Source organism: Carica papaya, chromosome 2 (assembly GCF_054855325.1).
Source record: "Carica papaya isolate Zhongbai chromosome 2, ASM5485532v1, whole genome shotgun sequence".
Classification (NCBI taxonomy): Eukaryota; Viridiplantae; Streptophyta; class Magnoliopsida; order Brassicales; family Caricaceae; genus Carica; species Carica papaya.
In genome coordinates, this window is record NC_142310.1 from 11,129,892 (window position 1) to 11,147,070 (window position 17,179).

At 32.5% G+C, this 17,179-nt stretch overlaps 3 protein-coding genes across 4 annotated transcripts; all 3 read left to right on the forward strand.

Moving 5' to 3' along the window:
* The first annotated feature begins 1,644 nt into the window (after positions 1–1,644).
* LOC110815554 (uncharacterized) lies at positions 1,645–5,208 on the forward strand. Of its 2 annotated transcripts, none has more exons than XM_022043385.2 (9): positions 1,645–2,102; positions 2,846–3,262; positions 3,438–3,571; positions 3,664–3,776; positions 3,876–4,119; positions 4,210–4,365; positions 4,511–4,590; positions 4,695–4,744; positions 4,890–5,208. In XM_022043385.2, the coding sequence occupies exons 1-9, from the start codon at positions 1,979–1,981 to the stop codon at positions 5,045–5,047; spliced, it is 1,476 nt and encodes a 491-aa protein (XP_021899077.2). In that variant the 5' UTR covers positions 1,645–1,978; the 3' UTR covers positions 5,048–5,208. The 2 variants fall into 2 exon arrangements, with proteins under 2 accessions (XP_021899077.2, XP_088069429.1); XM_088213303.1 differs by having other exon boundaries at positions 1,650–2,059.
* A 433-nt stretch (positions 5,209–5,641) lies between these two features.
* LOC110815555 (uncharacterized) lies at positions 5,642–9,662 on the forward strand. Its single transcript, XM_022043386.2, has 9 exons — positions 5,642–6,262; positions 6,859–7,045; positions 7,172–7,305; positions 7,450–7,562; positions 7,685–7,925; positions 8,639–8,794; positions 9,065–9,144; positions 9,230–9,279; positions 9,381–9,662. Exons 1-9 carry the CDS (start codon positions 5,840–5,842, stop codon positions 9,533–9,535), a joined length of 1,539 nt encoding a protein of 512 aa, XP_021899078.2. The 5' UTR covers positions 5,642–5,839; the 3' UTR covers positions 9,536–9,662.
* Positions 9,663–10,456: 794 nt separating this feature from the next.
* Positions 10,457–13,834, forward strand: LOC110815556 (uncharacterized). Its single transcript, XM_088213302.1, has 9 exons — positions 10,457–10,837; positions 11,064–11,250; positions 11,476–11,609; positions 11,690–11,802; positions 11,911–12,160; positions 12,421–12,573; positions 13,009–13,088; positions 13,258–13,307; positions 13,561–13,834. Exons 1-9 carry the CDS (start codon positions 10,478–10,480, stop codon positions 13,728–13,730), a joined length of 1,497 nt encoding a protein of 498 aa, XP_088069428.1. The 5' UTR covers positions 10,457–10,477; the 3' UTR covers positions 13,731–13,834.
* Positions 13,835–17,179: the final 3,345 nt, after the last annotated feature.

Sequence of the window (17,179 nt, forward strand, 5' to 3'; positions counted from 1 at the left end):
AAAATATCAAAATTATAATATATTACTAATAATGTAATGAAAAATTTTATGTCATTAAAAGTTAAATATAAATACAAGATTATAATTGATAAAAAATAATATAAAAATTTAGATAGAAAAATTAGTTAGTACACGAATTTATAAGATATTTTAATCATTCTATTCTATTTTTTCTGTTTTTATTAATTCAAATTAAATTATTAAAAAAATAATAGTAATTAGAAAATAAGATGCATATTTTTTTTATACAAGTTTAACACATGCATTGGATTTGATAAGAAATTAAGACAATACTTAGTAAAAAAAAATTATATTTGATCTTTTAATTTGTTGATTTATCCCAATTAAAAATATTTATGCGTTAAAAAATATTATTTCTTTTCGTATAAGTTATATCTTATTTGAATTATTATAACTTTATTAACAAATTAATGAGTTAAATTATATGTTTTATTAATTCAAACATTATAAATTAAACATTTTGAAAACGAAAAATTCTATAATTTTTATAAGATTTAAAGTTGCACTTTTAAACAAATTAAAATTGTAAATAAAAGTTAAAGATATAATTTTTTATTTTTTTATTATTTATTTTGAATTCTTTTAATTTTAATATAATTCCTATTTTAATATAAAAAACAGAGTAGATGATCAATAATAATCACAATGTTAAATATTCATTGACATTGCTACTAAGTTTTTGAATAAGTAGATGTGAAATTTGGAAGTACAAAAATTAAGATATTATTCTTATCGCAAAACTTATAATATTAAAATAATTTTATTTTGTTTGAATCTACTTTTAAATATATGGTATGATTTTTTTATTATTCTCGCATGGTTCTTAAAATTATTATTTTTTTTTTATTTTTACAAACTATCGAATTCAGTGGTAAAAAATTTTGCTTCCATTTATATTCTCACCATTTTTTTTAATCTCATATTTGTCATAGATTAACTAAAAAAATAATATAAATAATAGAAATATACAAAAATAATTAAAAAATAAGAATATACAAAAATAATTTTATTTTTTCTTTAATTTCGTTTATTTAATTACATATATTTATATATATGCAATGGTACCACTTGAACTTCTTTTTTATTTCGCTAATTTATTTAATTATATATATATATATATTTGCTGCTTCTTGATCTCCTTATGCACCCAAAGTTCTATTTTTTTTATCTTTATTTATTTATTATTACATAATCACACAAAAAAATAATTTAATTAAATATACGATGATATCATCATATTAATTTAAATAAAAATAATTATAATTATCAATACCTAATATTTTCAAACATAATATAACTTTATCATTATCATATTCTGATATTATCATACCACACTACACTGTACATGTGCATATATAATTAAAATATATGATTACAGTTCACACATAATTAGAGAAAGCTTTCAACATATATATATATATATATATGTACACATATAATTAAAATATATTATTACAGTTAAAACTTATGTCTGTGTGAATAAATAATGTTCAAAATCTAAAATGCTTTATGTCAAAATTCTAAAGGATCAATTAGTCAAGCCCAAAAGAAAAGTCCACCCCATTTGCTTTGCCTTTTACTCCTCTCCGGCCAGGCGTAAGGACTAAGCCCATTTTCCTTTTCCCTTTATTCTCAACGTGCCAGGCTCGAAACAAAGGCTTCTCTGAATTGGCCTACTCCAAATGACGCCGTTTTGGGAAGGGCTTCCGACCCTCTTCTTCGTTCGTCAAGAGAGGAAAAGGTTAGGTAAGATGATGATGACGACGATGATGACCGTGACTCGATGTGGCGTGAAGGGAAGCAGAAAAAAGCAGCAGAGTTAGGTGGCTGAGCGACAAGATGAAGGAGCAGCGCAAAGAGAGGAATCGAAAAAGAACAAGGAAAAAAAAAGAAAAAAAGAAAAAAGAGAAGAAGAGAGTGGAGTCGACAGAGAGGTGAGGAAGAGAAACAGAAAATCATGTTGAGAGTGGAAAAGGGATTGGGGCTGCAAAAAGAAAGGGAAGAAAATGAAGGGACCAAGGGCAGTGGCTTGCTAACAGTATACTTCTTTCCTTCTCTTTCTCTGGAATTCTTCAATCTGTGTGCGTAAATTTAATTTGAGATTTTGGGGTTCTTTTGTTCCGAATTCGTTTGTTCTATAACTTTGATCTGGGAATTTTTACTTGCTTTTGTTTTGTGCTTCTGATTTAAAGATAAAGCTGTAAAACTAACAACTTCCATACTCTCCTCTTTTTTTAATTTTCCTGGTTATTTAGAAAATAAGGCTTAGTTGGATACTGGTATTAATATTCGATATATGTCAATACATATCGATGAGGTATTCAATTTTCAGAATACTTTACTGCTGTAAAAATAACTGTTTAAAAGGGTTCTTTATTTAAAAGAGATAAAGCTAGGAACCTGACGTAGCGGCGAAAGAAAGTAAGAAACATAACTCAAAAGAATTCTACTTATGTTAAATGACTGAAAGTAGAAGATGTATATTTGAGATTACTTGTTATTCATTCGGAATCAAATATTGTTATGATGATACAACTAGAAGTCACTTTAATCTAAACTTGCTTTTGAATTACTCCATTACCCACGTACGTAACTCAACAGACTCCAAACACACAAACACATATATATGTATATATTGATCCTTGAAAGTACGAGAAGAGAAGATCAATAAAAATGGCAGACAAGTTACAATTGAAGGTTTTAACTGCATGTGTATACGTGGTTTTGATTAAAGTAGTGTGCATATCAGCTACCAGTCCCTGGGCTTTAAGATCAATTAGGGAATTATCTTCACAAAATGATGTGAATGTGTCATTACCAGCAGGTTTCAAAGCATATTATTATACGCAGACACTGGATCACTTCAGTTATAAACCAGAGAGTTACAACACATTCAAACACAAGTACTTGGTGAATTGGGATTACTGGGGTGGCAACAAAGGCAGTTATCCAATCTTTGTCTACACCGGCGACGAGCAAGCCATTGAGTACGATGCTTCTGGCAGTGGGTTCTTGGTTAATCTTGCTAAACAGTTTAAGGCTTTGCTTGTTTATATTGAGCATCGTTATTATGGTGAGTCGATGCCGTTTGGAGATAATTCATTTCAAGATGCCAATACTCTTGGATACTTTACATCTGCACAAGCATTAGCGGATTATGCAGAGCTTATTACGAATCTTAAGATGAATCTTTCAGCTCAGCATTTGCCTGTTGTTGCTTTTGGGGGATCTTATGGCGGAAGTAAGCAATCTATCCTTTATATTTCTTTTTTTATTAGTAGGTATTTATACATTCATCAATGATAATAAAATAGAATATAACGAACATAGATTGACTCAAACTCACAATTTATTTATATTTCTCTTTAGATATATGTTATGAATGTTGATTACACAGATATAAATGTATGATGCAGTGCTTGCTTCCTGGTTTCGCCTAAAATACCCGCATATTGTTATTGGGGCATTGGCATCATCTGCTCCAATTCTCTACTTTGAAGACATAACCCCACATGATGGCTATGGTGTAGTTGTCAGCAACGACTTTAAAGTAAGACTCTAAAACCGTACATTACTTATTTATATGTGCATGTCATGTACAGATATTGGTGTATATATATGTTTATATATTTGGCTGTAAAGGAAAACAGTGAGAGCTGCTACAACACTATAAAAGACTCATGGTCCGAAATCAACAGAGTTGCAGCTGAAGAAAATGGTCTAACCAAGCTTAGCCAAATCTTCAACACTTGCACGTAATTAATGTTTAACTAAATTTATATATATCTATATCATGCTAATTTATTCACATCGATCTTTTTTTGACATTTTTCTAATTAAAATTTTTGTTTAAGGCCTTTGAATTCATCAGGAGAGGTCAAGAATTGGTTATCCAGCATCTATATGAGTGCAGCTCAGTATGATAATCCTCCGAGAGATCGAATTGGCACCGTATGTAATGCCATTAATGAAGCTCCAGCAGGCACAGATATTCTTGGCAGAATCAGTAGAGTACTAAATACTTCTGCTGCTGCTACTTCTTCATGCTACAATTTATATCAATCGACGCCTAGCAACCATAGTGGTTGGGGATGGCAGGTAGGTATATATACCTTAATATATATAATCAGGTGTAATTTTGTTTGTTCTTGAAAATTTACTCCAATTCTATTTAATCTGATCTCTTAGACATGTACTGAGATGGTAATGCCAATTGGATGGGAGGCTAACCAAACAATGTTTGAAGCAAGTCCTTTTGACATCAAAGCCTACACCAACAGCTGCCGACAACGTTTCAGCATCGAGCCCAGACCTCACTGGATCACAACAGAATATGGTGGCCACGTAAGTTTCTCCTGTTCATCAGTTCCTTTTGTTTTATTTTATATGTCTAACATTTTTTAAGATATTCTAAGAGTATGTAACGAACTCGAATAATTAATTTTCATTCCGAGTAAATACCACTTACAGTTATTGTAAATATCTTCAGGATATAAAGTCTGTACTAGGGAACTTTGCTAGCAATATAATCTTCTCCAATGGCTTGCGAGACCCATATAGTTCTGCAGGGTAAACTCTCTGGCAACTTTTATTATTTTCCATCTCATATCAATCTTACTTGGTTGTTTCCTTTTTCCATGACCTGTTTTTTTTTTCCTTTAAAAATATATCAGAGTTCTAGAGAACATATCCGATACCGTGGTTGCTATCCATACTGAAAAAGGTACGAGTATCGAACAACTACGTTTTTATTTATATATATGAATTTGGAAAATAAAAAGTAAAACTATGTTTTTATATATCCCCATTGTCTTAGGATCATTTTACAATTTGTAAACTATTAACTAATGTTTAATAATGCTTTTCAGGTGCTCACTGCTTAGATCTTCAAGTTCCTTACTCAACCGATCCTGACTGGTTAGTCGCCATGCGGGAGAAAGAAGTAAGCATCATTCAATCTTGGATTACAGGGTACGGAGCTAAATATAGCACAAAGTTACTTGCTAAGAAGCCTGTTAGAAAGTAGACATTCAAATATGATCGGTTCATGAGCTCGAATTATATAATTTGCTTGTCCAATTCGCAAAAATTAATTACATAGATGTGTCTTATTTATTCTTTTTTTAAAAAAAAAAAAAAAAGTTGAGAATGGGATATTATTTATTTATTTATTTTGATTTATGTAAATTATCTAAGATATCACTTGAATCCAAACAGAATTAACAATCCAATCAGATACAGATGAATTAGTTAATTATAATTAATCATTAAGTAATTAAACTTCTTCAATTTCTTAATTGAAATTCAGATTATATTGGTGCTTTCTTTGGCTACTTGAAGCTAGAATTTGTCAATTCTACTTGTAATGATATTCAGGGTTAGATCAAGAAAAGGAGGACAAATTTCCACAACTTCATTAAACCCTAAATGGTATATAAGGCATACTTATTCTCCTGATTATATATAAATATTAAACATAATAAATTAATAGACATTGTTATATTAGTTATCTCTCTAATTTGTTATTAAATTTAATGAAGGTTTGTAAATACACAATATACATATATTATTATAAGATCCATGTATAAATCTTTTGTCAAGTTTAATTAAGTGGGATCATGTAAATAAGCCGGCTTAATTAATTTTAAAACAATACATCCATAAGAATGAATGTGTATGTATAAGTACAAAACAAGAGCTTGGAAATTTACGAATCCCATCTCCAAGAAAATGCAAAACAAACTACTTATATTTATCCACCGATCAATTAACCCACAGGCCGATATTCATATATGCTTACGATCTCTGCAACTCAAAAATGAAAAACAAGCTTTCACGTCAACTGCTCATGATCTCAATTGTTCTTTTTGCCACAATAACATTAACATGCGTATCAGCAGCCAGTCCTTCGGCTACAAGATATGGCATGGGATTGACATATACTTCTGGTACTACGGCTAAAAGATCGGTGAAAACAATGTCTGGCTACGATCAGCTCCCACCCGATTTTCTTGTTTTCAATTACACACAGACACTTGATCATTTCGGCTTCAAACCAGAAAGTAACATGACCTTCAAGCAGAAATATATTATCAACTCTAAGTACTGGGGTGGTGCAAACACCACCTCGCCTATCTTCGTCTACACGGGCGATGAGGCTCCTATTGAAGGAGTTGCTGCCTACGCTGGATTTATCGTTGAACTTGCTTCGCGCTTTAAAGCTTTCCTGCTCTATATTGAGGTACTATGATCCACTTTGCATAAGGCTGAGTTTTAAAGGTTTTCTTGAATTGATTATAATTAATGGTCAGGTTTTGGAGATCGGAACAAACGTAGTATTTTTTGCATAGTGTTACTACAAGTTCAAACTTATAAAATTAATACTATTATTTTAACTCAATAGATTTATAATTGTATAGTTTTTGAAAATTATTATTTTTAAATTAATATCAATATCTATCGACTAAAAATTAGTGTTTATAATATTTTTATTCATTCGAACTTACTCTAATAATTTTTCTGTATTTTTTATAGTGTATAATTTAATATCATTATAAAATGTGTGTAATATTAATCTAAAATTGCACTGAGTCTTTTTCTTTTTAAAAAATTATTTTTGAAATAAAAGTAATCAGTTATAACATTTCATATACTGATATATTTTATAAATTTTGTTTCTATAATTTTTAATATAAATATAAAATAAATCAATTATATTTATGAAATCTGCTAATTCATCTTTACTCGTTTTTCTATTATTTATATATTAATGCAACGTCACTACTATGTTAACCTAATGCTTACTCGTCTTTCTTATTATCCCATGCCTTGATGCAGCATCGCTACTACGGTGACTCAATGCCATTTGGAGATAGATCTAAATCATTTCAAGATACTAGCACCCTTGGATACTTCACCTCCGCGCAAGCATTAGCAGATTATGCACAATTGATAACATGTATTAAGAAGAATCTTTCAGCACAAAATTCTCCGGTAATAGCTGTTGGAGGATCCTACGGTGGAAGTAAGCTACATAAAATTATTTAATATTACATTGTTATCATATTAGAAAAAAAAAAAAATAGTTTTAATGCACATAAATTAGTACAAACAACAATATTCTCATAAGCATGTACTTAAATAATGCTAGTGCTCGCTTCTTGGTTCCGTCTAAAATATCCACACATAGTTATTGGGGCTTTAGCATCTTCTGCTCCCATCCTCTATTTTGAAGATATCACACCACATGATGGCTACGGTGCAGTTGTCACCAAGGATTTCAGAGTATGACTCTACACCCAAGCATATTATTTATGTAACTATCTCATGGTTCTTTCTTTTTTTTTTTTTAAATTTTTTGTTTCAATCAAATTGATTGTGTCAATATGTACATATATACTTACATTACCTTGTATTTTGTCTGTGCAGGAAACTAGTGAAAATTGTTATAGTACTATAAGAGAGTCCTGGTTTGAAATTGACAAAGTTGCAGCTCAAACAAATGGTCTAATGAACCTTAGCAATATCTTCGCCACGTGCATGTATACGAGAATCAAAACTTTAGTCACTAATTTAAAATCACAATATAATATACGTGTATATATAGTTGTTATCTTTGATTTATTATATATGATTTTTTTTTTTTTTAATTTTTTCTCTTCAGGTCTTTAAATTCGTCGAGACAACTCAAAAATTTTTTAGAATTATCTTATATGAGTTCTGCTCAGTACGACAATCCCCCGTATGACTTAGTTGGAACTATATGTAGAGCAATAGATGGAGTACCTCAAGAAACATATATTCTTGATACAATTGCTAAAGGACTTAATGCTAGCTTTGGAGGAGACTCATGCATTTATGTGTTTGATCTCAAGCCATCGAACCAAAGTGGGTGGGAATGGCAGGTACTAATCATACAGTGCTTTTATATATATATTGTTGATAATTATATAACAATGTAATTATATCTTTTGTTTGGATATCAAAATAGATAACGTAGAGAACGTTAGACACAAGATAATGATTACTGCTCAAGTCTTAAGAATGTAATCTAGTATTAAGATATCATTAATGTTTTATTCTAAAATTCCATGAGCGCACCTTAATTAAAAATATTCTTATATTTAATAGTAATATTAGAAACTAAAAATTGTGTCTAAATTTATAGCTAATGTATAGGTTTCAGATTGGTCAGACACCGGTTTAAAGACTCAAAAAGATAGAAGAAGCTATTAAATTTTTAAGAATATTTCTTGAATTTTCTACTTCAGGGAAGATCTTGATAAAACTTTGTATCACAAATGCATACTATAAGTTCAAACTTAGTGGAAAAATCATACTACCATATTCACCTTATATTTCTTTTAATAATAAACTTGAGATTTGAAATAATTTCAAATAGAATTAAAAAATATATTGTAAGCTCTCACAAAACGAATGGAATTTTAAAATGTGCTGCCAATTAATCTTCAAACAGATCTTAAGAAAGTTGAAATTGGAAAAAAAATAGGAGAGAGAGGTAGAAGAAAGTGCAATTAGAGTTTGTAATATATATATATATATAATATGTAAGTTGTATGAGATACCAATGTGTGAACTTATACATACGATATCACAGAAATGTACGGAGATGGTGATGCCTATTGGGTGGGGACCTAATGACACCATGTTTGAAGCATATCCTTTTGACATTAACAACTACACCAGGGACTGCATTCAACTTTTTGGCGTCACACCCAGGCCTAATTGGGTTACAACAGAATTTGGTGGCCATGTAAGTTTGAGCTACATATATATATATACACATACATACATACATATTTCTCCTCATAATCTATTTCACTTTTTTCAAAATCTCAATGAGATGAATTTTTGTCAAGAATAATATTTTTACATTTCTCTATAAAGGTATAAGAAGTTTGAATCTGACTATATAAATCTACATATGTTGTCATTAAAAGGATAGAGTGTTATTAGTTCTATTGCTATTAATATATAAATTTCACTTCATGTATTTCTCATTTCTAGTAATTAATATCTTCAGGATATAAAATCTGTGTTATCAAACTTTGGAAGCAACATAATATTCTCCAATGGTCTACGAGATCCATACAGTTCCGGAGGGTAAGATGTTAAAAATTTCTAAAGTCTTATGATATGATTTTTACACTTTCTTATTAATTCAATTTTATGTTGGCGGCAATGACAGAGTTTTACAAGACTTATCTGATAGCATCTTGGCTATATATACAAATGAAGGTGTGGGCTCATACATCTTGCATGTGTAGTTATTTTTATAAACTAATAGAAGGTGAAAACTATGTCTTGGTGCACTGATTATGAACTGGTTATATCTATAGGTGCTCACTGTGCGGATTTACAAACTCCTGACCCGAATAATGACCCTCAATGGTTGGTTGCTCAACGAGACAAAGAGATAAAGATCATAGAACTTTGGATTGCAGAGTACAATGCTAAACTTACCAGCAAAGTTCTTGACAACAAAGCTCCTTAGGCTGCATGTTAGATTTGTATTTATAGTCATGTATTGTATTTCGAGTTAAAGACAAATTAGTTATAATAAATACATATTTAAACCATAATTAGGAAACTAACTTTATTTTATGTGCTGGAAAACCCCTTTGCCCCTTAAGTTGATGATGGCATGAAACAAGATGCACAATACATATATATATATATTATGTAGCCTTATACACACACACACACACATAATAGACCTTTTTACAGTGAAAAGATCTTTTCAGTTTCCTTCAATTCTACTGAGCCTCCAATTTTATCCTTTTTACACCTTACCCCAAAATCAATTTCCAGTACATCAATGGACATATATAGTTTGAGGCTGAATTCTTCAAAGTTCTTCTTGGGTGTTCGACCAATATATTATCACACCATTAATCTGATTTTACTGGGCTTTATCTTAAACTCCAAAGTTTAAGCCCAGTAGTTCAACTAAGATCAAATCCTTTTGAAGTTAAATTTCAAAAGCTCGAGTACAAGAACTCAATTACTATCTTGTGTCCAAAGAATATAATGACTTGATTGATTAAAGCCGTAAAAGGCACAACTACAATTTATTATTGAAGAATTTTATGTACAATTAAAAATTAAGTTTCCCTACAAATAATCAATGAAAAATAATTATAACTATTAAATAAATAAATATACTAAATTTTTTCTTTAAAATAAAGAGATAGACATAATTAATCTCTCTAACAAGAATGATCCAATATAAAAAGCAAAGTTTACACCATTAATAACACGTCAACACCACCTAACTGTATATGAATTAACTAATAATAATAATAATAACAATCACAATAACATTGATGACTAAGTATGAGATAACACAATCCAAAAGTTGGTGAAGAGTATATATATGTATGTACAGAAAGGCATTAAGTGCAGGTATTCTTAAGATCATCTGGGTAGTAAAGTAATGGAGTGTGTTATATATGTGCTGCTAATTTTCTCATCATCACTTGTTTTATCCATAGGAGAGGGGAGTAAGATTCCGAGACTTGGAGCTTTGAGAAGTAAGAAATTAACATCAATTTCTTCGGAAAGTGTTGCAAAATTTTATTACTCTCAGACACTTGATCATTTCAATCACAGACCAGAAAGTCATACAATTTTTTGCCAAAGATATGTTATGGATTTTAATTATTGGGCTGGTGCCAATTCTACTGCTCCAATTTTCGCTTATCTTGGTGCTGAGGAGGCTCTTGATGATGCTTTATCCATTGGATTTCCACGAGATAATGCCCCCCGTTTTAAAGCCCTCATCGTATACTTAGAGGTACGTGTACGTACATCGAAATTTATATATTCATCGTTGGAGAAAAAGCTCTTGAATATCAGTTATAGTTAAAATAGTTTCTTACTTGTATAGTAAATTTACGATAGAACAATATCTCAAATAAGTTCCATGAAGCTCAGGCCAAATAAATTCTCATTGTTAGATATGTGATATATTGATTTGATTGTAAAAAACTAAGTAGATATATAGCCAATATGCATCACAGCATCGCTACTATGGAAAGTCAATGCCATTTGGATCCGGAAAAGATGCATTGAGGAATGCTAGTACTCTCGGTTATTTGAGTTCAGCCCAAGCTATTGCTGATTATGCTGCTATTCTCTTACATATTAAGAAGAAGTTATCTGCCCACGATTCTCCAATAATCGTCATCGGTGGCTCATACGGAGGAAGTAAGTACTTATCTGAACTTGTCGAAATTCTCTTCGTACTATCATATTAAGAGATGGAATTCAATATCAGTTAATTAAGAACGAAAAGAACATGATGATCTATTAGCTTATTAAATATTTCTAACTAAAATCATAAGAATTTGCAGAAAAATCTAACATAAATATAACAGTTAAAAAAAATATTGCTGGTAAGAATTTAACAAAATGCTTTCATGAATTTTGCAGTGCTTGCAGCGTGGTTTCGGCTCAAATATCCCCATGTGGCACTTGGAGCTTTAGCTTCATCTGCTCCTGTTCTTTACTTTGATGGTCTTGCTGCGAAAGCCGGTTACTATTCCATTGTCTCCAAGGATTTTAAAGTACGTTTTAAATTAGTTAAACAATTTTCCTATATGTAGTTTTAATCAATCATTCATTTTATATGATAATCTTCATCCAGGAAACCAGTGAGAGTTGCTACAATACAATACGAAAATCATGGGGTGAAATTGATAGAATAGCTTCCAAGCCTGAGGGCCTCTCAATCCTCAGCACTAAATTCAAAACTTGCAAGTACGAATATATATACAAAAATATGTAATGTATAATATGTGGGTTTGGGAAATAATTGGTGCATTGAATTGATGTATCTATATAATTGTGAATTGGTTTGAGATTCAGTCCCCTGAAGAAGGCGTTTGATCTTAAAGACTACCTCGACTCGTTATATGCGGATGCAGCTCAATACAATTCGCCGGCAACGCTGCCGGTTGGCGTCGTATGCGGCGGAATTGATGAAGGAGAAGCCAAAGGAAGAGATTTACTTGGCCGAATATTTGCAGGTGTAGTTGCTTACATGGGACAATCCTCATGCTATGACATGGATCTATTCAATTACAATACAAGTGAAAATCTCGCTTGGAGATGGCAGGTCAACCCTCTTCTTAATATACCTACATATATATATATATATATATATACATATACACATTTTTTTACTTCAATTCTCTTGATTGTTTATTATAGGGTTTTTCAGGTTTTGAAATGGGAATAAGAATATATGCAGTAAAAATAGTTATTTGGTTCCACATGATTAATCCGCTCGTAAGCAAGCGTTGAGTTATATATATCAAATCATATATATATATATATATATATAATTTGATTTGATGTGTGTATATACATATGCAGTCATGTACAGAGATGGTGATGCCCATAGGACATGAGAAAGACACCATGTTTCAACCGGCATCATTCAATATGAACACCTTCATAAACAAATGCAAGACTTTGTTTGGGGTCCGCCCTCAACCTCATTGGGTGACAACTTACTATGGAGGCCATGTATGTTTCTTTTTTTCAACTTTACACGCATAAACACACATGCATACACATATATAGTTATTATCCCTATATATATATATATAAATCAAAGAGACTAGTTCATACACTTTATGTTATCACTTCCATAAATATTGGGAAACACTAGTATGACTCTTAATTTGTCATACTCTTTTTTTGCCCTAGTTTAATTTTTTGAAAAAATAAAATATTTCTACAATAATATAAAATAAAAAAATATAAAATTTAACATGATTAAATAAATATAACTAAATCGACTATTTTTATACACCTTTATATAAATTAAATATTAATATCTTTCTCTTAATATTTCTAAAATATGTCATAAATATTTTTTAAAAATTTATATAATCAAAATACATTAACAACATAATTAATGTTCAAGCGTAATTAGACTTGTCTTTCATGAATTGGCAGGACTTGAAATTGATTCTCCACAGATTTGGCAGCAACATCATCTTCTCCAATGGACTCAGAGATCCTTACAGTGCGGGAGGGTAAGCAAGCAACAAGATGTATACGAAATAAACTCACAAACATAACTAATTCTTCTTCGTACATATATATGTATATATACGAGTAACATGCAGTCATGTTCAGATTGCTTTTCCTGTACTTCAACCCAAGGATATTAATTTGATTAACTTTTCATTGTTTACTTTTTAGGGTATTGAAAAACATATCGGATAGTGTTGTTGCAGTCTATGCAGAGAAAGGTACATTGATTATATATTTTGAGTGTGTATATATATGTATACGTATAACCTTCTCTCTCTATATAGATAATATATTATATCTCACATCAGTGCGTACCTAATGAGGCACATAATATTTTTTTTTGTGGGAATTTCAAATTAAATAAAGTTAAAAGAAAAGGTACTGAAATATAATGCATCCACATATATATATATATATATATAGAAAGTCTGATAATTATACTAATATGTAATATTTAATTTATATACGCAGGATCCCATTGCTTGGATATTCAACCGGCAAATAAGAAGTCTGATCCGGATTGGTTGGTGATGCAAAGAGAAACCGAAGTGAAGATAATAGAAGGCTGGATTTCCAAATACCATAATGACCTTCTCAACCTCAAATATCCAACTCATGCTCACGTCTCATCCCCATCATAAATATAATGCCTCTCTCTCTCTCTCTCTCTCTCTCTCTATATATATATATATATATCTACGTACAAGTAGTGTAACCCAATAACATTCAAGTTAAGAATGCTATAATAAAGAAAAATTAAGTATTGGTACCTTTAAACTGTAATAGTTTTCACAAATTATAATTTGACAGTTAATATATTAATACTAGTTACAACACTTATAAATTCTAGTTAGTATGCAACCAAATTATATCTTGTGATGTATTGTAATATTAGTAGGAAAATGTAGAAAGCTAATATAGATTTACTGCAAGCTACACTAATATAATAATAATAATAATAATAAATAATAATAATAATATTATTATAAATTTATTGTCGGTTCAAAGTTTAGGACATTCAAAAAAAAAGAGTAAATTGAATTTTTAAAATTTTAAGTTTGCAAACAAATTTCCGAACTTTCTTTTTATGAAATATTTGCTTAAGATACATGAGTTTTTATGTGAGAATTCTTTTATTAGTTAATATTTGTAGATTACTTGAATAATACTAAATTTTATTGTAACAGCCCCAGAAATTAAAAGAAAATGCGTATATATTTATTCTAAGTGCGGAAGCGAAATAAAATAGATTATGATTAACATCCCTTACACAATAACCAAAACGAATTAAAGTACGAAAGAATAAACTAATTTAAAGAAAATACTATGAATGACTGCTGTAAGGAAAACTAATAAATTCTTTGGTTTCTACTCGCCGTCTTCCTGCAGAACGGGCTCGGGAACCAAATCCTCCTGATCTGAAATGAACTACACTAGCCCACTAAAGATATCACATTATTTCACTGTCACAGAAGTAAAGGTTGGTAGAAAACGAAAACGACCAATGAAGCATAATTTATAATAAACTCATTTATCAATAATAAAACTCTTTACTGTCCACCTACCTCGGTGAGATTCATGAAAACAATTTATGAAAATAATTACATCATAAATATCATAAGATCACGCACACTCTGCAACATAACACATATCATGCTTTTGTATTTCAATAATCAGACAAAAATTTTTCTCTTTTATCAGTCTACTAGTATCCATGGGGATCCATAAGAGGTCCCCGCTACACGTGAACTACTCACATTAATAACTTAATTGCAGGGCCGTCCCCATACCCCATCCGGTATGGGCGCCAAAATCATAAATCTCAATACCCCATCCGGTATGAGAGTGAAACGGGCCGTCCCCATACTAGTATCCATGGGGATCCATAGGGAGTCCCCGCTACACGTGAACCATTCACATTAATAACTGAATTCCAGAGCCGTCTCCATACCCCGTCCGGTATGGGCGCCAAAATCATAAACCTTAATACTCCGTCCGGTATGAGGGTGAAACGGGTCGTCCCCATACCCCATCCGGTATGGGTGTCAAAACACATAAAGTCTCCATACCCCGTCCTATATGAGAGACCACGTTCCCGGTAGGGTTCCCTATGGACCCATTCCGTCAACCATCTCCCAGGATATCTAGTGAGACTGCCGACTTATCCACTTATAAATTCACATACCATCCCTATTTTTTTTTAGTCTCAATTACCCAATCAACATAAATACGTAAACCAGCAACACACACAAAACAAGACAACACAACATCGGGTTCACAATAACTCAAACTATAATAGATCAAACAGTTATTCATGCATACGGAACCACAGAATAAATAATCGGATACTATACTGTATTCAAAGCTGTAAAATATATCAAACAGAAACAGACCAATAAATACATCAGTTTCAGGCTCCATTAGCAATCTTAATTAATTATACATATCTATTAATTCATAAAATACTATTTTATCATTTATTAAGTTTTAAAGCCGTGATCGAGGCCGTCGGGTCAGAACCAGCTGAGAGACCCATATTCCTTTCACTAGGCTACCCGCTTCGGGCTACCTCACCCCTGGCGCTCTAGTCAATGCTGGGCTTGGGCCTTTAGGCGTGGTACGAGGGCCTTGTTCGTATGCTGTAACCCAGCCCCCCAACCTTACTTCTTTTTAATTCCTTCCTCCTATTTAAGCTCTGTTCCACATCAACCATAGGCTTCCATCTAATGAGAAAAATTCGTACCAAGGTGGCCAATGATGCGATATGCTTTATCACCAAAAAAGTACGACTCCATCAGAGCAAGAATTGACAGTCTATATTGTCGAGCAAACGATTAAAGAATGCAGCTGACGTTAGGATTCACTGCACCTTCATAATTATAAGCAAGAAGTCTTAAATCTATATAAAAATTGGTAAAGAAAGAACAAAATCCTAACCCAACCAAGATTAATAGTTAACAATAGCATGGTTGGCCTCCGTTTCGACTGTTGTCAGACCATCAACCACACTCGATCCTACTCGTGCACACCCCAGGATCTTAGCCGCCAAAAATGTCGATGCGTCCAGGGATTCCTCGCGCCTCCTTCTTACTTTATGGTCCCGACGTGATGTTTTGCTCATTCGGATACCTGAGCGCTACTGATCCGATGGCCAGACCATCCTCTAAGTGTGAGAGCCCGACCGAAGACCATCGGCCTCCTTGATTTTGGTTGGGTCGGCTTGGGAGATCATTGTGCCCCGATCTTCGATCCGAATAACCGAGTGCTTGCTCGGGTCAAAGTGTGTTGGATCATAATGGATCGAGGCCGTCGGGTCAGGACCAGTTGGGAGAGCCATATTCCCCTCACTGGGCTACCTGCTTCGGGCTGCCTCACCCTTGGCGCTCTAGTCAATGCTGGGCTTGGGCTTTTAGGCGTGGTACGAGGGCCTTGTTCGCATGCTGTAACCCAGCCCCCCCCCCCCCCCCCAACCTTACTTCTTTTTAATTCCTTCCTCTTATTTAAGTTCTGTTCCACATCAACCACCCCCTCACCAAAGTTTCCTGAGTTTTTACTTCTTCGTTCATCAGCATTAACTCCCCCCTTGCTTAATCCCTCCAAATCCGCATGCAAATCCGTATTGCTATTATCTTCTTCCCTAATCTTCGCAATCAGCTCAAATCTGGATCCCGACCTGTTGCAGCCAGTAAATCTGGAATCATTCCGTTTTACAGAGCTGTTTCTTTTTTTGTTGTTCCTCTGTCCCCGCCTCGTCACCTGCATCCAAGGTCCAAACTTTCCTCCGTCTACTGCCTCTGGGGTGGCGCATGTTGGTTCTTTCCTTCTACTCCAGGGGCTTCATTAGTCAGAGCTTCCGTTGCTTGCCTCGTGCACTATTCTCAGAGATGTTCATAACAACCACACTCAAAGTAAATCATTGGAAGCCCTTCATATTCCGCCCATTGAAGGTGCCCCTCAATCTGAATTTTGGAGAATAAAGGCTTGGTGAGATCCATCGAGACGGCCAGACGCACAAATTTCCTCCTCTTTATTGACTTTGTGTTATAATTTATCCTCACCAGCGAACCAACTGTTTTAGCAATGGCTCTCA

What these genes read in the sequence shown, in the direction of transcription:
- LOC110815554 (XM_022043385.2), top strand. Translation starts at nt 1,979, where the DNA reads ATGTTGAGAGTGGAAAAGGGATTGGGGCTGCAAAAAGAAAGGGAAGAA. An exon ending in TCTGGAATTCTTCAATCTGT is followed by an intron (nt 2,103 to 2,845) that starts GTGCGTAAATTT and finishes CATTACCAGCAG; the next exon opens with GTTTCAAAGCATATTATTAT. An exon ending in GACCCATATAGTTCTGCAGG is followed by an intron (nt 4,591 to 4,694) that starts GTAAACTCTCTG and finishes AAAATATATCAG; the next exon opens with AGTTCTAGAGAACATATCCG.
- LOC110815555 (XM_022043386.2), top strand. Translation starts at nt 5,840, where the DNA reads ATGAAAAACAAGCTTTCACGTCAACTGCTCATGATCTCAATTGTTCTT. An exon ending in TGGAGGATCCTACGGTGGAA is followed by an intron (nt 7,046 to 7,171) that starts GTAAGCTACATA and finishes AAATAATGCTAG; the next exon opens with TGCTCGCTTCTTGGTTCCGT. An exon ending in GATCCATACAGTTCCGGAGG is followed by an intron (nt 9,145 to 9,229) that starts GTAAGATGTTAA and finishes CGGCAATGACAG; the next exon opens with AGTTTTACAAGACTTATCTG.
- LOC110815556 (XM_088213302.1), top strand. Translation starts at nt 10,478, where the DNA reads ATGGAGTGTGTTATATATGTGCTGCTAATTTTCTCATCATCACTTGTT. An exon ending in ATCTCGCTTGGAGATGGCAG is followed by an intron (nt 12,161 to 12,420) that starts GTCAACCCTCTT and finishes ATACATATGCAG; the next exon opens with TCATGTACAGAGATGGTGAT. An exon ending in CAACTTACTATGGAGGCCAT is followed by an intron (nt 12,574 to 13,008) that starts GTATGTTTCTTT and finishes ATGAATTGGCAG; the next exon opens with GACTTGAAATTGATTCTCCA.